Here is a 24,630-nt window from a genome sequence, read left to right on the forward strand (position 1 = left end):
AGGTGGGGAAGTGGGGGGAGGGGGGGGTGAATCAATATTTTAAATTCAAACTTCCAAATTTCATATTCTGAAAAAAATATACGCTACTGTTATTAAGGCAACCTGCGTATGTACGCTACTTCATAGAAGGAAACCAACGTATATCTAGTTTACTGATTTTTTATGTATTCTATCAGATAATTATCTTCAATCAATGCATTAGTAGATTAATTACTTTTCAGTATGCAGTAAAGAACATAAAGAAATCACAACAAACACACATAGAACACTAGGATTTTAGGTGGAAACCCAATGTGAGAGAAAACCATTATTGTTGTTGTCTTTGTCTTCTTTCTTATGATATAGAAAATATTACATTTGTACTGATGCAAAATCTTGTTAGTACACAGGCACCCACCTGCAGAAGGCTACAATCTTCTCTCGTTCTCCAACACCCACTGGAAGGGAGCTACAACCCCTTGAACTCATTACCAGCTCCTACCAGAAGGGAGCTCCTACCCCCTTTCTGAAGGTTGCAACCCTCAGCTCCTTGTGGACCACTTTTCAAAATATTTCAGACTAGATCCACCTATCAAACAATCACCACACAAATTGTAGGCCACATTTCATTAAATTTTCAAATTGGGCCCATATCAACCATAAACCAAAAAAACTGAAGCACTAAATATAAGACACTAACACACTGCAAATCAACTGAAATATGAAGCATCAAATCACTAAATTCATAACCCACCCAGAAATAACAAACATAAAATTATGTACATGATTGTACTGAATAAGGCTCGCGTATATATGCATATTCTCTGTATAACTCCTGCGTACAAATATCAAAATACTAAACACTGAAGAATCATACATAAACCATTTCACCAGTTACAGATTACTGAACCAATCACAGATTTTTTAAACCAATTACAAACCATAGATCATATACCCAGTCAAACTTTTGTATCATTAAAACTGATCAATTCAACCAAGTCACCTCAATTTTCATTGTCAGACATAGATCATCATGATAGAGACATCATCGACAGACAACAACAAGTAAACCAGACAACATCAACTGTAAACATCAATCATTAGATCAAACCCTAGTTTGTATATGTGACTTCCACAAGGAATATCAACATATGTACATGCTTACCATGCACAACACTCGCGTATAGATATGCACATACTGAAAAAATTATTTTGCAAAATATATACGTGACCCTACAGAGATGGATCTGCGAATGTATGTGACTATGCTCAAACAAACCTGCGTACAAACATAAAAAAAATTTGCTGCAAAACACAATTTCACTTTCTGCAACCTTTACTATCAATGCTACAGGCTTATGAATATATCATAATGTCACAGTTTCATCAATATTAGCTACGTAGACATTTGCAACAAATAAGCATATATGTCAACATATTTCATATCTTTCAAATATGAGTCTTCTCCTTGCTCCTTAGTGCACACCTATTTTAGATCAAATCATTCATATACAACCCAATACTTGCACACCCAACACCTTGATCTCCATCTCTTTATATAGCCTTAGCCTTAGTCAATACCTTAGGCCAATCCTTAGTAATGTCATTGGTATTCTTTGATGGGATCAAATAATTATTGTCGCACCCATTACTATGGGCCAATACCATGGTAAAGACCCTTGGTATCCACATTACCATGGTGCGGATTTTCTACACGACTTTTCTTCACAATATCTGCGTATGTACGCGACCTTGGCTTCTCAGGACCCGCGTATACTTTCTCAAACTTTTATTTTATCATCCATTTGTTTTTGAACTAACATTTCTTTGTCCATATCATCTGTATCAATCCTGTTATCACAATGTTGACATCTTTATCAAGTAGGTTGCCATTAAGGACAATACATTAGCCATAATGCCAACAATTTATAGTTTTGGTTTAAAGATTGTTTCACTAGATTTTGGTGATGGCAAACAAAAAAAATAAAAAGTAAAAAATGTTTAGCCTTTTTATATGAATAGTCATCTTAACTTTTTAGATTAATTTTTTATTTGTTGCTCATTGCTAGAAGGAGTTGAAAGCGGGGAGTATAAAGTAAAAACATATGGTGGAAGGTCATGACGAAGGGTAATAAAAGAGGTGCATCTTGAGAAGTATGTCAAATTATGTGCATATTACCAATGTATGTTAAATTCGTAAGTTCATTACCATAATGTCGTTGCTACATGTTAAGTTGGTTAGTTGCAAGCAACGATGTTGTTTGTGCATATTAAGTTAGCTACATGCCTATTGTGAAGTTCTCGTTGCATGCTAAGTTGGTTCCTTGCTACAATGTTGTCATTGCATGTTATGTTGGTAGGTTCATTGTTGTAATGTCATTATTGCATGTTAGGCAAGTTAGTTGCCTACTATGACATTATCAATGCATGGTGAGTGGGTAGACTACCTATTATGATGATGTTGGTGTTAGTTGAGATGATTAGTTACATGTTACATTGGTAACTTCTTCTATGACGTTGCCATTGCACATTAATTTGGGTGTAATAATTTGCATAATATATCTTGGGAATACTTGCAAGTTTGCTAATTCCAATTCTAGGATAAAATGAGATAACTAGTTGAAGGAACATCTTTTAGGTGCCCTTCCTTGTGAAATTTATGCATTATTTTCTAGCAATATTAGAGTGGATTTAGTGAGTTTTTTGCCTTGTTTCTAACTCCCAGTACATAAAAAATTAGTCCTCATAGAAAGTGTTCTTTACTCCATGAGACCTAGGGTTACTTTGGCACTAGTTTTTTCTCTTCAATCACCATCTAAAAAATGAAAAAAACTTTTATTTTCTTTGCTTATTGAAATCTAATATAAATTCATGAATTGCATTATATTCATTTCAATTATAGTCATCTTGCATATATTAAAAAAGGAAAAAAAAATCCCTAGACTTGTCTTATAATGATTTTCAAAACCTGTACAATAAGCAATACAATTGTGGTTTTTTTTTTTTTCTCTTTTATAGTTTTCAGATATAACAATCTTTTACAATGTTAAAATTAAATTATTTTGTAAAAAAAACTCATCTGCTACATGGATTTTATGAACATCAAATGTTTTGGCCTATAATTGCTTCAAAAGTAGATGAGTCCAATGATGATTTTACTAGATAGTTTTATGTCTTAGATGTCCAAGATCCTAACACAACATCAAAAGGATAGCCAATATGTGCATTTTGTGTAACATCACCTAGCCCACTCAAGACCTTTTTGAGGGAACCAGATGTCCAAGCCTGACCTCCAAAGTTACTTTATGGAGATGGGATTATCCAAATTCCTCCTCCTCAACCACCTTAAAACTCTTTCCTGAGATCACCATTGCGTTCAACTCATCAAGAGCTTTTCAACAACATAAATTTCATTGAAATGAGTTATGGACACTAGGTTATGCCCTTCTGACTTTTTTCCCTTCCAAGCACCACATCAACATATGTACTATAGCCACACATCAAACACATGCTAGTCCTTTTGCCCATGTGTCATCATCGTAAAAGCTATGTTAGCTTTACGTGGATGACACATGGTAGTCTTCTCCCATGTGTCACCACTGTGCAAGTCCACATCCTTACCAGACACATTAGCAACACTCCCCCTTTCATATCCAAATCTGGGATTTTTCCTTGAATCCCATTTATAAAAAATTCCAAACTTTTGAATTTTCATATGCATCCAGGATTTCTGAAATATCTATATCCAACCGAATCCAGGCTTTCATTTACCCATCACAATTGACAGGTTGACTTACTGATCATCGAGATCTAGGAATTCCTAAATGTCTTATTTCACAATTTAGCTAGAATTTTGGACTTCCAGATTCCACCTTACCTACCATGGTACACACCATGTTGACCACCACATCAACTCCTTTGCACCAAGTTTTGCCACATTGATATACCACATCATCCAAAATAAGTACACATGGCATGTCAGCATGACACATTAATGTTTGCCTATCCATAAGGCCCATAATACTCACCTGGACTCCATGTATTCTCCTTGTGGCCTACTACACTGGTATCTTAGATTTCTAAATTTCTAGCTCTGTAATTTTTTATGAACCTTTAGATCCTTGGAAATCTTGACCCTGAGGTTCCTCCGTGAATGGTTCTACCATCTGACTAGTTCAACATATATGTTTCTATTAAATATTAATTACAAATCCTCGTGATATCCAAGCCCTAACAGATTTTAGTTCCCCATTCCTATCACATCATAGATCCTACTTATACCATCTACCTGTCTAACATAATCTGGATCTTAACAGACCCCTAGTCATAACCCCCACTCACCCATGTAACCTAGGGCTGGGGCTATAAACCCTTAATCCCTAATTTTGAATTCAACCCCAAAATTTCTCCAAGGAATTGGGCTTTCACATAAACAATTTCTCAAACTGTCTTAAGGAATAAAAAGGGCTTTAACAAGGTAATAATTTGCCTAAAAAAATTCCTGACAACACATAAGTCTTCACAAGCATACATAGGTCTCCAAATTATTTTATTTCATAGCCATTTGTCAGGGTTTTTATTAAGGATCCAACAGGGTCAGTGTCACAATTTACACCCATCTAAGGCCTTCAAACCTTCTCATCCCAAGCAAGGAAACCTTACAACTAATTCACATTCAAGCAAGAATACAACATAATTGTTCAATCCCTTGACTAGCATAGTAAAGACAAACACATTCACTTAGAGGTCGCACAAACCTACATCAAGCCCTTAAATGGGCCTCCAACTAGCTTAAGAGTTCTTCAATGAACTCTTTAACACTTTACACCAAATATTATGTGAATATTTTTTCCTCTAAGACCTCCCCTTACATTCAAGGCTTTTACTCTTACAATTTGGTTCACATCATCAATAGGACCCTTCGATAAAAAAAAACAAAAAAACAAAAAAAAACAAAAAAAACCCGATTCAAGGCTTCTCTAGTCTATTTAAAACATACCAAACTTTCTTAGTTGAGACTCACTAAGAGTTCTTTCACATCCAACCAACCATAATAGCAGTCCAAGAGGTTGGAGGGATAATGCCCCTATCTTCTCAATCATAACATCTTACTTGACAAAAGGCCTACTACAACCATAAACATTAGAAATAACTAGGACTAGGTTTTTCTAAGTCCCGTGCTCAAAATAATGAAAACACATCGCAAGAGCACATTAACAATCCACAGGTAAGCATAAGAACATTTCAGGGTGATCAAAGTAAGAACTACCACTTCATAACATGATTGGGTATCACACATACTATAATATATAGTTAGCAAGAAAGCACATAAATATACATAGTTTGTCAAGAATCACTTATATTTCAATGAATGTGATTTACACCATAGGTTTAATTCCACAAGAGCACTTATGTAATACCCCTAATGAGAATATTAAGTGCTTAAATCAAAGAAACACATGCATGCAAGAAAATCAAACCAAACACACAACATACATCAATTACACCAGAAGAATTTCCAAAAGAACTCAACCATTTTATTATTTTGACCATGGGAGTATAGATGAGATAGAACAAGTGCACCTGGGCTAGATACAACAAGCATGCAAAACCCAGGTGTGAGAAATGACTGTTCAAGTGTCAAAATGTTTCTCCCTCCAAACTTTGTTTAGGTCTAGTGAATTATGTTGCTATGGCTAAAGTAGGATAGGTGTTTAGGACCCCAAAAATGCTAAAAAAACTATAAAAAAACAATTTAGGTCCTCCCAGTAACAAATCGACAAAAACCCATAAATGGTTTGACCTCCTTCCAACCACCAAAACACCCCCAAATAGTGTGGTTTTCTCCCTTCACTGGCTATTTGCAACCTCCAAGAATCCAGCTGCAACTCATGCCCAAAACACTGAGAAATCCCTCTACAAATTCATCTTATGGCTCTTTGCAATTTCCATCTCCCAATTCCTGGTCTTTCCTCCCACACAAGCTCGACTCCACAATGACTGCGTAGGCCCTGCCTGTCTACCTCTGCGCATGCCCAAAAATGGAAATTTCAGAATGGAGAATAACCTCCAAACCAACCTTGCAAACCACCAAGAATATTCAACAAAATATCAAGGAAATATGTCCCCAAAAGCTCGGAATCTAATCTGCTCTAAAACTGACTCTCCCAAGGAATGTGTGTTCCTCTTTTGCGCCTAGTCTGCTGCAATCAGTGGTTGAATAAACCTACAAATCTTCCTAAAACAACTCTGAGGTGTGGTGATAATCTCCCCTAGAGTGGCACTCAGAGTCCATTGAAGATGAGTTGAGATTTCTACTTGGAAACCTCGTGTGTTGATCAACATTGTGTAGACTTGGCTCAGTAACTCAAGTGTACAAGGGGGTTTGATTCTCAAATTAGCAAAAGGACCAAAATGAAGTTCCTCTCCTCAATTTAACTTTGTTTCCTCCTTTATCTTCCATGTGGGTCCCCCAATTCGAATTACCTCTTCTCTCTCTTCCCAGTTGAATTTCTCCTAAGGGGTGGAAACTCAATAACAATTTTCACATGTTGTACCATTGCCTTTTTTAGGCATGAGACATGAAACACGTTGTGCACCTTACTCTCTGGTGGGAGCTCCAGCTCATATGTTACTTCTCCCACTCATCTTGTCACCCTGTACGACCCATAGAAGTGTGGTTTGAGATTCTTAGCTCCCTTCTGCTCCAAAGTGGACTATTTATGTGGTTGGAGTCTGAGAAAAAACAAATCTCCAACCATAAAGTGGCTCTCAATCATGTGCCTATCAACGTATTTCTTCTATTGGTTTTGGAAGGTCTATAAGTTGTCCTTGAGTTAGAGCCAATCTTTGGCCCTCGAGGACGGACTGTCTCCAAAAAACATGTTAGCAAAAGTCAAAGCATCGTAACTATATAAAGCACGGAAGGGAGACATACATATATACACATGATAGGTGGTGTTGTAGCAATATTCCCCTAGGTGTCGCCACTTTACCCATGTGCGTTGCTGCCTCGTCACATAGTTATTTAGGTACCCCTCCAACCACTTGTTCACAATCTCGGCCTGCCCATCATTTTAGGTGTGGTTGCTCATACTAAGTATGAACTCGGTCCCAACCAACTAGAAAAGTTCCTGCCAAAATGCCCCCATAAACTGGTTATCCTGATCATTGAAAAAGGTCTTTGGAAGACCATGCAATCTGAATATCTCTATGAAGAATAGTTCTTCCACCTGTCATGCAGAGGATTTGGTTGGAATGGCGAAGAAATGGGCAAACTTGGTCATTTTATCGACCAGAACATAAATGTAATCACATCCTTGTATCATGGGTAGTGTTGTGATGAAATCCATGGATATGCTCTCCCACTTCCCCTCGGGAATAGGGAGGGGTTGAAGTAGACTTGTCGGATGTGTCAACTTCCCCTTATTCCTCTGACAGACGTCAAACTCCTACGCATGCCTGAAAACATATCCTTTGAGGCCCCTCCACATGAAACTCTCCTTGGTGGCCCTATATGTATTAAGAAACTCTTGATGACATATTAGTGGAGAGTTATGTGCAGCCCGCATGATCTTCTCCCTCAACTGGGATCTTGACACCAAATAAATATGGACCTGGTAGTAGATCACATCATTCATCGCCCTGTATCTATCATCTCCTATTGTTCCATCCAAGACCTCACATTTGTGTGGGTTCTTGGAGTACTCCACCAATGTCTGTGCCCTCCAATCTTGCGAAATGCTCATGAGCAAAAGTGTAGCAGACCTCCTAGATAATGCATTGGCTACAACATTTGTCCTTCCCTTGACATACTCTATGTAAAAGTCGTATGCCTGAATCTTTCTGACCCATTTTTTTTGTTTCTCTTGCAACTACTTCTGCTCCAATAAGAACTAGAGACGATTGTCATCAGTTTTCACCTTAAACCTGTTGCCCACCAAGTACTATAAAAACTTAGCCTACAGATGCATGATGTCCAACATCTCCTTGTTGCAAATGGAGTATAATCTCTCATGTGCCTACAACTTTCAACTCTTGAAAGAAATGGGATGCCCATTCTGCATCAAAACCACTCAAATTCCCTCTCGAGAGGCATCACACTCTAGGACAAATGACCATGAAAAATCCAACAGAGCCAACACCAGATAAATGCTCATGACCTCCTTGAGGTGCTCAAAATCTTGTTGTGCTCCTCCTATCCACACAAATGCCCCCTTCCTTGTCAAATTTGTAAGGGGTGTTTCTAACTGTGAATTTTCCCTCACAAACCTCCTGTAGTAGGTGCAAATGACCAGGGATCCCTGCAACTTCGTCACATTCCTAAGCGTATGCCAATCCAAAATGTCCTTGATATTCTCCTAGTGAATTCACACTCCATCCTCCCTAATGATATGTCCAAGATACAACATCGTAGTGAGTCCAAACTCATACTTGGACATCTTGGCGTACATTTTTTGTTCCTCTAGGATACACAACACCTCCCCCAAGTGTTGTAGGCGCTCCTCCCATGTACTTCTATAGATGAAGATGTCATCAAAGAAAACTAAGACATATTGGCGCAACTACTTGCAGAACACATGGTTCATGCAAGACTAGAAGGTAGTTGGGGTGTTGGTTAGCCCAAAGGGCATCACCAAGAACTCAAAATTCCCATAGAGACACTTGAACGTTGTATGCAGGCAATCCTTCTTTCTCACCTGAATCTGCTAGTACCCCGAACACAAGTCTATCTTAGAGAAGTACTTGGCTCCTCTAAGTTCATCCTGTTAGGTGGATAAATCCCTCTTGCTGACAAGAGCGATCTCCCTAGATCCTAAAGGAAACTAGAAACAAATAGACAATTGAATAACTCTTTCCATAAGCTCACTTTGCTCTAATTGTGAATATAAAAGACGGTGAATAAGCCTCTTACCTATTTGCGAAATGCTTTATGAATATCCCCGCTCTATCTTGATGTAGCTTCTTAATGCTTGAAAATACTTGCAACCACAAACATAAGAAGGATCAAAGGCATATGCAACATAACAATTCAAACAAGCTTAATCTAATGATCAAGGAGATTAGAAATTGAAATTGCCTCAATGAATATCCAAATAACTATAAACCATTCATCATTTCAGTAAGACAATACAATGGAAAAAGGGTTTAATTTGTATTAATTCAAGGATAAAGAAGAGCCTTACAACCTTTGCCTTGATGTCATGAGGTTCCTCCCAAATGCCTCCAACCCTCTCCTTAGATGATAAGCTTTCCAATCTCAATCCAACAACATAATTTTATCTTTTCTGACCTCCTCAATCCCTCTACCCTCTAGTCAATTTATAGGCCAAGAGGAAGAAGTTTCAGATCCAAAAGAGGAGGATGAGATCCCCTAATTGGGGGATTAGGGTTCCTTGAGGAAAGGGAATTAGGTCCATCATCTGAGGGGTTTGGCTTGAATAGATATGACCTGGGAGCTTTTAATTGGGATATATTCGCCCAACAATGCTTCTAGATCTCACTTTTTATTTTTACTTTTCTTTGATTCACCTGCGTGGTCTATAGTGGAAGACAGAGTGCAGTTTTGCGTTGTTCTCATGGATAAGTACAAAGAATGCGCAAAAATTATAGGAAAAGTGTGCAGGTCATACTTAACAAGGTATACAAGTCATTTTTCCCAAAATTTTCATCCTCTTCAAGGGGTTTTTGATTGTTTGATCTTTAAGGGAGTTCAATGAAACATGTTCACGGATGACGAAAGATCCATTTTATTGATTAATTGTCATGGTGACAAAATGATGTGTAATAGATTACCTCCTAAAGTGCGAAGTCTAACAAAAAGTTTTAAAGACTGAAGCTCTTTATCGTGCCAAAGATCGGATTAGAGACAATGGTCGAAAACCTGCAAGAAACATTCAAGGATTACAATAGAAATATATATAATCATCACTGAGTTAAGCATTCCCATACTCAGAGTAAAGCTAACTCAATGACCAAGTATGGAAAAACTCAAGAATCATATCAATAGTAGACATAGTATGGATGCAGCCATCCGTTATGAATTTGTCCAGATGATCATGAATATAAAACTCCTCGTAACCTGGATTGTTGAAACTAGACCCAGGGTCTAGATCTTCGTCTCTCAATCCATAGTACAAATCTATCCACACGAGAGAATCTTAAAGTCGAACATGGTAGAAACCACTTGATTACCTGTCAATGATGTGAACTGTTAACAAGCGTGAGAGAAACCACCAATAATAACAATGGCTCTCAAGGTACTCTGAGTACAATCTATGAAGTGCGAATAAGTGATCTGAAGTCGAATATTCATAGAATCGTTTGATCAAAGGCTAATGATGAGAACCTATCGTTGAAGGCGAGAAACCTGCCATTAAGGCATGCAAACCCCAAGGTACTGAAGGTTTCTAGATAAACTTCCTAGATAATGTGTTGAAGTAGATAGGAAGCGACCCGTCGCAGGAAATACTACGACACGAAACATAATGTCAAGTTTTGGAAAATAGTTTTCAAGGGCCGACTCAAGGATGGCCAATGTGATTGAAGGCTAAAATTTGTAAACGAATATGAACTGAGGTTGAACTTCTCTTGAACACATAACGACATGACAATTGACTTGGTAACATTTGAGTCAACGATAATACTCAAAACCAACTGAAGGCATTCAATGAGGTTCAATTAATTGTAAGACAATTGGATTTCCCAACCCGGACATAAATGTGATAGAGTGTCATGTTCAAGAGCGACATACTACCTTTATGATGAATGTAAAATGAACACCTTTTACCAATTCCCCTCCACCATTACTGGCAAGTACCTCTTTATTTTTTACAATCTTGAGGAGGATAACATATGCTTGTCTTGTAAGCTCATCCTTCAGATGAGTCCATCGAAGTATTTTTATTGAACCCTAAGAAGGAGTGGTTCGGTCTCGTTATGCTTAACGAGTCCTATATTGTTTAATTTTCACGAGTCCAGTAAAGTTGTAACTCGATGTCGTTTTATTTTAAGAGTTTGAAAAAGACACAGAAATGAAACTCATTCAGTTCTTTTTATCGTAAAATTTTAACGAGCCCAAAGAAATTAAAGCTCGACATTTTTCAATTTTAGGGAGTCAGAGGAAAAACATAATAAAACTCTGTCATGTTTTTTTTCATAAGTTTAGTCTCTGAAGTTCGAAAAAGGATAAAATAATACAAGAGAAAATTTTATTGACCATAATTAGTCAACATATACCTTTTTCGTAAATAGTCCAGTTCAGTCCGTAAAAGCGGTAAACTTATACTGAGTGAAACGGTTGTTCATTTACTTTTACGAGTTCAAACAATCAAGTTCTTAGTGATCTTTTCATTTTCAAGGAGTCTGAAAAGGGCATAAAGGGAACTCCATAGTTTCGATTTTTTGTAAGTTTTAACGAGTTCGAAAAAGTGATAAAAATATACTCATCTTACCGACTTTCAATTTAATTAACGAGCAAGAAAAATGTAAAGATCTCGACATTTTCATGTACGTTTTACGAGCATGAAAGGATAACAAAAGAAGCTTGGGATTTTCATGAGTTTAACGAGTCTTGAAAATAATGACTGAAATGGACTTGAGGTAGGTTTCGTTATAACACAAGCTTGAAACAAAACAAAATTGTGCTTGAGGGTGGTTTCATTTTTATACAAGCTTGAAACAGAGAAAACTATGCTTGGAAGTGGTTTTCATGCCCTAACATAATGACTGCAAGGGCACATGCCCCCCCAAAATTCATTTACGAGATCAAATGAAAAAATCGACTCAATTAGGGGAGGATTTGTTTCATATTTTAACGAGCTTGACACATGAAAAGAACTATGCTCATAAGATGTGTTTCATTTTTTAATGAGGTCGACACAGGAAAAGAACTATCCTCATATAACCTGTGTCATTTTTTTAATGAGGTTGACATAGTAAAAGAACCATCCTCATAAGGATTTGTTTAATTTTTTAATGAGGTTGACACAGTAAAAGAACTATCCTAAAAAAGAGTTGTTTCATTTTTTAACGAGGTTGACACAGTAAAAGAACTATCCTCAAGGTAACCTGTTTAATTTTTTAACGAGGTTGACACAGTAAAAGAAGCATCTTCAAAAAGAGTTGTTCATGGCTTCCATATGGAAGAAACATAGGTCAAGGGACACCCCTTGATCATGGCTTCAAAAAGGTATTCATCAGATGGAAGAACAGTTCTATGAAAGGAACACATGTCAAGGGGATCAATAGGAATAAGAAAATCATATTCAAATGCCCCCATTTAAGTTTTGACCACGTCAATTACCAAATCTAAGTTAAAAGAAGTCAAGAAAATAGTGAGAGGCTTGCTTGCATCGGTAACTGAAAGCATGGGACAGGTTGCCACACAATTAACCTGTGGCGGGGTGGGCACCACTTCCATATAAGGAACATTCAGGGGTGTCAGATGATTGGTATTCAAATCAAGATCAAGGAATGAAAAGACATCATGCAAAATAGTGTCGATACGACAACTTCCATAGCATAGATATAGTCTCGGTTGAGGAGCAAATTGAAATCTAAGGGACCTTGGACTACCATAAGATCGATACAAATAGTCTTACCTTCCAAGGTAATAGGTAACTTAGGAAGGATCCCTAAAGGTTCATTTATGTTAAAAGCTAACAGATTTTGAGTAACAAGCAAAGCTGAGGGGAGCCCAAATATTGCTAAGCGGTTGAGGATAAAATACTGAGAGAAGAACCTTCATCTACGTTTATGCGTCGCACATTCCTACCATAAGCCTTCACAATGATTTGGAAAGGGGTGGAAGAAGGAAGACGAGGTTTTATCAGTCAAATCCAATGAAAAGAAATAGCCTCATTACTTGGATGGGGTTCAAAAGCAACATATGAGATGCCCCCAAGTGTAGAAGAATCTGAGGTAACATGAAGAACTTGAGCGGTATGAAGTTCACTCTCGAAAGGGAGAGTGGGATCGACCGCATATGGAATTGATCCAGCCACTTGATTAATAAATGATCCATAAAATTGAGTGATACATGTTTCACTCTCCAATGGAAGAGTGGGATTCACTATACTTAGATTTAGATCATTCACTTTGTCAACTGACGGTAAATGGGGAGAAAGTTTACGTTAATTAGTTGGAAGTTGTTGTTGTGAAACAATAAGTTTTTCCAACAATTTTGAGGCTTCATCCATGTGAGAGAAAAGGTGACTATGATGAGTCCCTTTGCATAACCTACAAGGAAACCTAACTTTTACCTTTTTACCTAGAATCTAAGAACCACGGGTTGATGGATTAACAATAAATTGATGAGAATTATTTGACCATACTTCCAAAACCTTAGGAATACAAGGACAATTAATAAGTGGTCACCCTTACAAATATTACAAGGGTATTTTTACTTACGATGCATTGTAGAAGCTCCCTCAACATTACCAATACTTACTACCATGGTTGGTTGGTTGACTACTTTCTTATCTTTCTTCTTCTTCTTCTTAGTCACTTGGTTACTAGCATCAAGGCTTTTACCAAGTGAAGAAGAAGAAAGGGAGGAGGACATGTTGGATGAAGAAGGTAAAGGGTCAACAATAGGCCGGTGATGTTGAGATGGAGAAATTAGTTGAGGTGAAAAACTCGGTTGAGCTGGTACAATTGGAGTATTTGGAATTAAAGAGGTGGAGAACAACCATAAATGTAAACCTATTGTGATCCCAAGAAGTGACAATGTAGCCATATAATGAGGACCGACATTTGCAAAATCAGGAAAAGGATTAGGATTCTCGTTAAAAGGGAGGTCTTTATCGGTAACTTCTGGCATTATTTCCATTAGATTCAATCCAAATAAGTTTTTATTATTAAAATTAAATAATATTCACAATCCACACCTAAGGTCTTGTAAAAAGTAAAAACAAACAAAGTAACACATGCTAAAAAATATAGGGATTCAAACCATACAAACTGACTTGTCACAGAGATCAATAATTACTAGTTGGTGATGAAATCCAACATCGCAGAGATCAAAGTGAAAAGTTTTATAGATATGAGCATTTGGAACTAGTTACACTAACAACCTACTTAATGAAATGATATGGTGCAAGTAACTTCACTTATGCCATCTCGAGCAAAGATTACCCTCCAAAAAGTCCAAGTGAGTCTAGCCAACGTCTGTTCCAGGTACAATAGAACCTTCCCTCTACCGTCACCTCACTTAATATCCCTAAGATTATGGTCACTAAGGTTACCAACTACAACAATTCTACCTGGGGGGACAGTCGTAAATCAGACGTACATGCAAGGGCAGAGTAACAAAGCTCAATCCCCTTGAAAGATCCTCAACATGGTTAATTGGAGGTTTACTTTCAAGTGACCCCAAGTACCTTTCAACACAAATGTGATACGTGCAAATCATTCTATCATGGCCAATGAAGTGAGTATGATCACTTCACCAAATTTGACATGATCTCATGCTTAACTCATGTGTTAGAAGAGCTTCCTAAAGCAAAACTGAAATAACTAGATTTATCTCCCTATTGCAAGATTCTAATGTTTGTTTGCAGCGTTTGAAAGTTTACTCACTTTCCTATTCCAAATCCCCACAACCTAATCTACTGTAGGTGGAAAAGAGCCCTAAAAATAATAAAAGTTCTAGATGGATTTAATTAACATTCTGTCATTATCGCTTTCTTACACCACAGACAGATCCACGAGGCTATAGCCACAGCCCAAGAACTTATGCACACCATGCAGATCAAAAAGCAGAAAGGAATGATACTAAAAGTGGATTTATCCAAGGCTTTTGACAGAACAAATTGGTTGTACTTGAGGCTGCTGCTTACACATCTGGGGTTCCCCTATGATTTTATCAAATGGACGATGAGCTGTATCACCGATGTATCCTATAGTGTATTACTCAATGGGGAAGCTACCTCATTTTTTACTTCTGAGAGAGGACTCAGACAGGGATGTCCGCTCTCACCTCTGCTGTTTTTGCTAATTATGGAAGGATTAAGTAGAGTTATCTCATCTGCTCGTGATAGGCATCTATTGTCTGGCATTAAGCTTGCGGATAACTTCTACCTCACTCATCTATTATTTGTTGATGACATCCTGATCTTCTTGAATGGCAGTATTGGGGACTCCACTACCCTTCATAACTCCATTCTTCTCTTCCAGCAAGCTACAGGTATGAAGATCAACGAGAATAAATCCACGATTACTACAGTTGGCTGCTCTATACATGAAACCGCCTTTGCTACTCAACGCTTCCCCTTCATCAACTTGAACCTGTCGGATGGTATAAAGTACCTCGGTTTCAGATTGAAACCTAATGGCTACAGAATAGCAGACTGGTTATGGCTCATAGCTAAAGTGGAAAAGAGACTACAGGTATGGTATCACAGATATCTCTCTCGTGCTGGCAGACTGATCCTCATTAAAGCTGTGATTGAAGCCACGCCAGTCTATTGGATGGCCCTAACCTGGATACCTAAGGGCATATTGAATAGGTTACAAAATATATGCAGCAGATTTCTTTGGAAGGGTCATCAGCCGGGAAGACTTTTTGCTTGGGTCAAATGGGACACCATCGCCAAACCCAAACGCTGGGGGGGATGGGGTATAAAGAGGCTTGACCTTTTCTCCAGGGCACTGGCTGCCAAACTTGGGTGGCAGCTCCTCACCTCCGATGGACTTTGGACTCGGGTAGCATATGCGAAATACATTAAGCCTCAGAACGTGCTGGACTGGATCTGTACTCAACATGGAACTAATCAAAACATCTCCATTATATGGAAAGCGGTTATTGGTACCTTACCTCTGCTACGTGAAGGATTAACATGGCGCATTAAGGAAGGCAATGCGGTGCGTATTGGTCAGGACCCGTGGGTCGGATGTGGAAATGTCCACAGATTATCAGCTGGCCTTATTAGGCACCTAAATGACAGAGGGATAACGCATATTATGCACATTGGAGATAATGCAAACTCCACCTTCCTCCAGCAAGCTTGGACCAACGCGCAGGCTTTAGAAATCCCGGAACAGTGGCAGAATGAATGGATGGAATATACGGATGCTCTCACACAAGCCCACATCAGGCTCACAGAAGGACCTGATGAAATTATATGGGCTTTTGCTAAGCATGGAGCATACGTCCCGAAGCTAGGATATCTAAGGCTCATGGAACCTTACAAACCTCTGAATATCCATCCCACCTGGAAAGCACTATGGAAACTCAAGTCGGCTCCCCGCACACGATTACTAATGTGGAACATTCTGTTTGATAAAATTCCAACTGGCACCAATCTCATGAAGAGATCCTTTCATGGGCCATTTCGCTGCCATTTATGCCTAGGGGAGGAAGAAAGCACAGAACATTTATTCTTGAATTGCAACACTACTTTACAATATTGGCATGCCCTCACCACTCACTTCCCGCATTTGAAAAATTGGCAAGGCAATAACCTTATGGATGCATGGGGGAACTGGTGCCAGAATCACTCGGGGAAATCTATCAACATTCCGCTGCTGGCCTGCTGGGCTGTTTGGATCGCACGCAATCAGGCTATCTTTAACCACAGAGCCCCACACTGGCCCACTATATTACACCATACTATTGCAGACTATAACATGATACCTGAAGAGGAAACCACAGCCCCAACTCGTATCATAAGACCTGTGAACATCGACAAGTCAAAACCATGGGCTTTCTTTGATGGCTCGGCGCAAGATGCGGGCTGTGGAGGAGGAGCAATACTTTATCTCAACGAAATGCACTGCTATAAGATACAAATAAACCTAGGCAGAGGCACTAACAATTATGCTGAATTGTGCACGGCTAAACACATCATTCACTTTGCCATCCATAAACATTGCAGACACCTACAGCTGTTTGGAGACTCTAAAATAGTATGCAATTGGCTGAATGATGCATCTCATTGTCATGCATTTTCATTGAGACACATACTAGATGAAGCTAAAAGACTGACTGCTTCCTTGGAATCATTTGTCTGTCGACACATTTACAGGGAACAGAACACCATCGCCGACCAGCTCTCCAAAGAGGCAGCGCACAGACAAGGAGATAACTGGCTGATCCAGGAGGAAATCGACGGAACATTCTACCAGCACTACCACAGACCTTTTGATGATCATATGGGAGATGGGCTATAAAGCCCACTTACAGAACCAATTTTGTTTATAGCTTGTATATATTTCCATTATCTAGTCCTGAGTACAGCACTATATTTTTGATATTATCAGCATACATATAGCTCTCTGCGCAGAGCATGGACACAATTTTGATCACTACTAGTTTACAGTTTTGAAAATTGCTCCCTGCGTGGAGACAACTTGTTTTTTTTTTTTTCACTTACAGACTATGAACTTGACAGGCACAACTGCCTCCATATGAATGCTTCGGCATCTACAAAATGTAATTTCTCAATACTAATAGAAATTACGACTTTTTCCCAGGGGAAAAAAACATTCTGTCATTAAGTTGTTATTTACTCAAAGGGTAAATGGACGTGAAACTGATGGTATTATGGCTTGACCCAAAACTCTAATGCATCAACTATGAAATTTGTAATCTCTTCATTTTGATGAATTCTAGCTATAGTAAGTAAAGAGGTTCTTCTTTAAATATAAACTCCAAAATGTACCACTTCTAATTTTTCATAGCAATTCAAAGCTCTAAGTTGCAAACCACACAATGTAATCTATGCACAATTTTCGTTCATGAAATGAGAACTGTAACCGTGCAAATGTGATCTATGCAAGAGAATTCTTCAAAACAAACACAAGATAATTCCAAAGCAATGAAAGAACAACAAAGACTATTTCCCTTCACTAATACAGTTAAAGAACCAATCAAGTGTAACTAAAGGAAATCGGGTGAAAATTCCAAAGATAAAAAATAATGACACTCAAAGGCAATTAACACTCAGACGCAATCACTGACTGAGGGGGAATTTTTTTTGCAAAAATGAAAGCAAAAATATGCAAAAATTGTTAAGAAACCGAGACAATCTTTGAGCAATGACCAAACAGAAATCGAATTCAAAACACCCAATGAAATTGTTAAAATGAAAAGTGCTTGAATGAATGTTATGAAATCAACATTTGAAGTGTAATTTTGATTAAACTTCAATACTGGAATAAAAATGACTTATGTTTTCAATGTAGCACAAGAACCACATCTCAACAAAACACTAATTCTTTAGAAACCCTAATTTGTGATTAAACAAAGAAATCATCACAAATAAGCAAGATTGATAATGGATATGGTGTATTTGACAGAAAAAGACAGAAATATAGTAATATTGAGGACAACCTATCTCTTTTTTATTAATCAGTAAACAAGCTAGACAAAACCCTAATCAATTTTGCAAAAATGATTAATTCCCAAAAAGACCTTGTTAGTGTCAGTCTTTCCAGCCTTCCTCCAGTGATCAAATATGCTCTTACAAAGTGGTCTCAGAGTGTCAAAGTCAAATTTTGTCATTTCAAAGAGTTTTCAAGCAAAATTTGGTCACTATGCATTAGGTCTAGGGTTTGCTCCCACTCTTTTCAAAGTTGCCCAAATGCCCATCTATGTCACTATTCAGCTAAGTCTATCATTATTCATAGGGTTGTCATTATCATGTCAGTGTCTAATGGGTCATGTTACACCTTGTTCATGCTTCAGTTGCGCCTAGGTAAGTTCATTTCCCTCTCCTAGGGTTTTGAAGGCAATTTCTCTTGGGCGGCCAAATCATCGGCAAAACTTGTATCCTGATGTTCATACACCTTCCCCTATCCTTAAAATACCTTATCAAACACTTTCCATCACTGAGATCCCCCAAATTCCTCATTTTTGCACAAACCCTAGTTTCTAGCTACAACCTGGCAATTTTCTAGGTTTGGCCTGTGTTTTGCCCTTTTGGACCCCTTCCCCTCACTCAATCTCTGAGATTCCACTTTCCCCTGCTTCCTAACATCCCTCCCTACTTCCAAAAATTTCCCCAAGAATTTAGAAGCCTCTTATCCCCTTCATTCCGCTTCATTTCGGCAAAATCCCCTGTTCCACACATCGGGATAAGTTTCACTCAAAAGATGTTTTAGAGAAATCAAAGATGAATTTTGGGAAACTGAGAGAGGTTTCTGTCCAAAACATGCCAAGAAAGAAAAACCTCTTTCACTTTTTGCACAGGTGTCATGGTTTGAGAGAAATGTCAAGAATACCGTTGCCTCGGGAGAATCAAAGACACCTCTAAAGTGACTTTGGGAAAATCAAATTTTCTCCTAGCTTGGTTGGCCAAATGATTTTCTTGATAGGTAAAATGATAACTAGACACAAAGAGATTTCCAATGAGCTATCATGAGCTAAATTTGGGGTTGAGGAAGGCATTCAAAAGTTGACTGCAACAGCACTCTTCCTTGAGGCAGCCTCATTTGGCACTTTTTGACCAGTCTTGGGAGATTTGATTTTTGACAGGGCAAATGAACTCCAAATTTAAAAATTCCAGTTGGGTTGGAAAGTAGACTCAAACACCTTTCCAAAGAGCTATCCTGCACCTGATTTTGACACCGGAAAAGCCTCCAAAAGCCTCCTGCAAAAGCGCGACCCGTTGAGCCTGGCGCGCGACCTGTCAGGCTGCCTTTGCCAGTGCAAAAATTACACTGGTGCGACCCGTCAGTGGCGCGCGACCCATCAGGATTCACCTACAGAAATTTTCCAGTGAGCCACAAATCAACTTCTTTCTCCTAAATTTCTTCAGGTAGGCCTCTAAATCATGGTGATTTTGCTTGGTAAAGAAAAAATGAGCATGGAAGATGTGTCAAATGCCATCAAGATGAAATGGGAAATTCATGTGTATTGTGCTTAAAAAGGTCAAAGTGCAAGTAAAGCTAGGGTTTTGTTTTGCTGTGCTCAAGGTCATCCTTTTCATCCCCAGTTTTTCCCCACATCCCGTTATCACCTCCCTTATCATTTTTACCCAATCTCCCTACCAAAAATACTAAAAGCCCTAAAACCCTACCCCTAACCCTAAAAATCAATAACATAACCCTAAACCCTACTTCCCATAAAACCCTTGCATATTATGATTATGTGATGTTGTATATGTCATAATTTCTTCCCTAAATTCCCTCTTACATATATTTTCCCTAAGTCCCCTCAAAGTCCCCCTCCCTAACATTTCCCTTGTGCTATTTGTCCCCTTGAAACAGCATCTCAAACAGTCAAAACAACAGGGCATCCCAGGGGAGGAGTTTATCTCTTGTGAGCTTTTCACAGCACCACCCTCGCCACATCCTGAGGTTGTTCACGAGGAGGGAGGACCATCACAGCAGCATGACATCCTTGTCACTAGACATGTCAGCTCCTCACCTTTGGTTACCTATCAGAAAGGCCCGAGGGCCTTATTTGCAGCAGTTCGGCGAGTGTTATCTCCACATCAGGTGGAAGGGGTCTCGCCTTCATCATCAGCTCAGCGAGTGTTATCTCCACATCAGGTGGAAGGGGCCTTGTTTTCTTCACCAGCACAGGTACCAGAGAGGGGCAAGCAACCCATGATTGATGAGGGGCCATCAGGAGTTCCAGATATTGAGCTTGTTGATCTTGAGGCCATTTCTCCTAGCCGAGAGGCAAAGGAGATCATTCAGCATCTCAGAGCTGAAAATGATGCCTTGCAGAGGAGATTAGAGGGTGCACAATGGACCATCACATACCTGGAGCAGCGCAACAAACAGTTGGAGGATGAGCAAGCTCTTGATGAGTTGTGGAGGATCCGTAGTGACCGCAACTTGAATCGAAGAAGACCCGGTGATCTATTGCTCGCTGAGCGAGAGTCCATGCTCATCCAGATCAATGCTCACTTGGAGAGGCTGTTGGCTAAGGCTAACCAAGAGAAAAATTATTGAGAAACATGAAGAACCATTGTTGGGCGAGAATGCATGTGTGCAAGGCAAAGATGAAGATGTTCCAAAGGCGGTTGGCCAAGGCACAAAAAAGGAGAAAGAGGCCCGATCCCCTCCATATCTTAGCCGAGGCTTCACTGAAGGACCAAGGCACTAAATAGCCCAGCCACAGCACAAATCCCAAGAAATTTTGAACATTTTGGGTCAATTTTGATTTTTCAGGCAATTTACAGGTTTTTGTCCATTAACGGGTCTCACCCCCCGCGCGACCCTTCATCCCGGCAACTCCATTTTGCAAAAACTCAGCATTTCCAGATTTGTCATGAGAAGTTACATATGCTCATCAATGGACTTGAGATTTTATGAAGTTTTGGGCCTCCAGAAAGTCAAAAAAGGAGCAAAAAATGACTTTCTGCCACATTTTTGAGTTGCAGAAAGCAGTCTTGGGAGATTGCAATTTTGGAGGGGCAAATGACCACCAAATTCAGAAATTCCAGTTGGGTTGTAAAGTAGACTCACAGACCTTTCCAACAAGCCTAATATTGCTCAATTTGGTCACCTGGAAGTGCCCCAAATGTGGTCCCAAAGGCGCGTGACCCGTCAGGCAGAGGCGCACGACCCGTCAGGCAAACTTCTCCAGATTTCAGTGTACAGCTCAGAAAAACGCAGTTTGACCCTGTTTGACTTTTTGGGGTGGATTATTATCTTATTTGATGTAATTATTGTACTTTATTGACACTTTTACTCTTATGTACCTCTTCTAGAAGATTCATTCATGAAAAAGGTGAAAATTAAATGAATGAATTGGTTTCCTAGCTTATAGAGGCAAGTTGTTTTGATTGCCTAATTTGTAGTGCTTAGTTTAGAAGTGGTTGAAACAGCTCCTAGGATAGTGAGCTCGACCCATGGAGGCAGGGAAAGAGGTTAGATGATCTATATTATGTACTTTCTTTCTCATTTTCAAGGTTGGACTCTTGAGGGAGAAGCTATCATTGTATTATTCACTGTATCTCTGCAATTTTTGGCTAAGGAAGACCAGGGTTTTGTAGTCCTCTTTGGGATTCTTGTGGACTCATGTGTTGATGGTGTGTTTCTCAATGTACTTGTAAGCTTGTTATGTGACTCATTTCCTTTCTTTTACTTCTGCACATTAAACAAATGAAGTGTTAAAGTAAGAATTCATGCCTGCCATGCTCTGCTTTTAAGTTTGTTTAATTTCAATGTTTTCTACTGTCTAAAGAGAATTCAAAGTTATTGTTTGCTCTCTTTAGCTCCTCACCCTTCATTCCTGACCATTCACCTCAATCAAAGGCATCAATACTGTCTCCTACCTCGCCCCAAAGAACCCCCTGCAGAAACTGTGTCCAATCCCCGCACCCAAAATTGCCATCCCCTCAATTTGCCACCAAAAACCCAAAAAACCCCAAATCAAACTCTTTGATCAGTTTACTAGCCTAATATCAGTGTTACCTTATTGGTCATCTCATCTATTGAAGATTTTACCGAGATAGACCAGAGAGAGCCTTCTCCTGCCCCGTAGGGCTAGCTACGAGGCTAAATGGTTTGATGTTGCCTTGAGGTTTACCTTTCTCAGCCTGAGGTGAAATTTCAAGCGCTAACAGACCTCACAAAGCACTCAAAAAAGTTCAGAAAATGTATGGATAGTTAAAACAAATATGATGACACTTTCAGAAATCAAAATTCAGACTATGGCTGAGAGAAAACCTATTTTTTCAAAAATTTCTAGAAATTGCGCAGGTAAGCAGTGTAAGCCAGTGCGCATGTGCAAGTTTCTTAATGCACAAATTGCGCAGATCTACACTCTGTGTATGAATAGAAATCACGCAAGTCTGGGAAATCCAAGAAAAATAAAAAAGAAAGCTACCAAACCAAAAGGATCTAAAAAACCATAAATTTGCTAAGACTCAGGTCCACCTATATAGAGAAGATCGGAAAGCAAAACCAAAAAGAGAGGAGAGAACAATAACGTTCCCCAGTATGGTCACCAATTTGTTAGGCGGATAAATCCCTCTTGGTGACAAGAGCGATCTCCCTAGATCCCAAAGGAAACTATAAACAAACAAACAATTGAATATCTCTTTCCCTAAGCTCACTTCGTTCAAATTGTGAATATAAAAGATGGTGAATAAGCCTCTTACCTATTTGTGAAATGCTTGATGAAGATCCCCGCTCTATCTTGATGTAGCTTCTCAATGCTTGAAAAGACCTGCAACCAAAAACATAAGAAGGATCAAAGGCATATGCAACATAACAATTTAAACAAGCTTAATCTAATGATCAAGGAGATTAGAAATTGAAATTGCCTTAATGAATATCCAAAGAACTATAAACCATTCATCATTTCAGTAAGACAATACAATGGAAAAAATGATTCATTTGTATTAATTCAAGGATAAAGAAGAGCCTTACAACCTTTGCCTCAATGTCATGAGGTTCCTCCCAAATGCCTCCAACCCTCTCCTTAGATGATAATATTTCTAATCTCAATCCAACAACATAAGTTTATCTTTTCTGACCTCCTGAATCCCTCTGCCCTCTAGTCAATTTATAGGCCAAGAGGAAGAAGTTTTAGATCCAAAAGAGAAGGATGAGATCCCCTAAGTGGGGGATTAGGGTTCATTGAGGAAAGGGAATTAGGTCTACCATATGAGGGTTTGGTTTGAATAGATATGACTTGAGAGCTTTTAGTTGGGATATATTCGCCCAACAATGCTTCTAGATCTCACTTTTATTTTTACTTTTCTTTGATTCACTTGCGCGGTCTATAATGGAAGACAGAGCGCAGTTCTGTGTTGTTCTCAGGGATAAGTACAACGAATGCGCATAAAATTCTAGGAAAAGTGCGGAGGTTATACTTAACAAGGCATACAAGTCATTTCTCCCAAAATTCTCATATTCTTCAAGGGGTTTTTATTGTTTCACCTCTAAGGGAGTTCAATGAAACATGTTCACAGATGATGAAAGATCCATTTTGATGATCAAGTGTCATGGTGACAAAATGATGTGTAACACATCCATAAACTAATCTTTGCGTGGGATTGGGTACCGGTTCTTCAAAGTCTTATTATTCAGGGACCTATAGTCAATGCACATGTGGAGGGTCTCATCCTTCTTCTTCACCAGCACTACAGAAGAAGAAAAAGGACTAGAATTGTGTCTGATGTGCCCCAACCTCAGTAGCTCCTGAATAGCTCATTCAATCACATCTCGGTAAGCCTTGGGATGTCTATATGGCATAGTGATAAGTGCATGCACGCCCTCCTCAAGCTCAATCGTGTGCTCAAACCCACGGTCTGGTGGGTGATAGAGGGAAATGTCTCCAAAAACTGTTGGGCACCTGTTTAGAATAATCTGAATATGAGGATGGGATGGACAGGGTTGAGCCCCTACCTCTGAGACCCTAAGATCCACGACCCACTCTATATCTCCATGTCACATATCTTCTTGCATTCTGTGTGTTGATATTATCTGAGATAGGTACGAGTGCATGCCCATCACCACTACTAACTTCCCATTTGGCCCTACGAACTCTATCTCTAGCCTCCTCCAATATGTGGTCGCATGCCCCCAAGAGTAGAGACATTGGACATCCATCACCACGTTTGTGTCTGGTACATCCACAACAAAGAAATGGTTGGTCATTGAATAGTTCCCCATTGTTACAGTCATGTTTGGAACATATCGGGTGCACTGCATAGTCAGGTCACTAGGTACTAAGACTAAAAATCC

The 24,630-nt window shown here is 39.0% G+C and overlaps 1 protein-coding gene across 1 annotated transcript in view; it reads left to right on the forward strand.

Moving 5' to 3' along the window:
• Nucleotides 1-14,979: 14,979 nt before the first annotated feature.
• The window catches only part of LOC149149420 (uncharacterized), a 74,761-nt gene continuing 65,110 nt past the window's right edge, over nucleotides 14,980-24,630 (forward strand). Inside the window, exon 1 of the mRNA XM_089442475.1 lies at nucleotides 14,980-16,887. Within this exon, the coding sequence (XP_089298601.1) occupies nucleotides 14,980-16,887 (1,908 nt within the window). The remainder of the gene's footprint in view (nucleotides 16,888-24,630) is intronic.

This window comes from Pinus tabuliformis, chromosome 9 (assembly GCF_031772625.1).
Source record: "Pinus tabuliformis cultivar Carrire ecotype Pingquan chromosome 9, CPIR1, whole genome shotgun sequence".
In the NCBI taxonomy this organism is placed as follows: Eukaryota; Viridiplantae; Streptophyta; class Pinopsida; order Pinales; family Pinaceae; genus Pinus; species Pinus tabuliformis.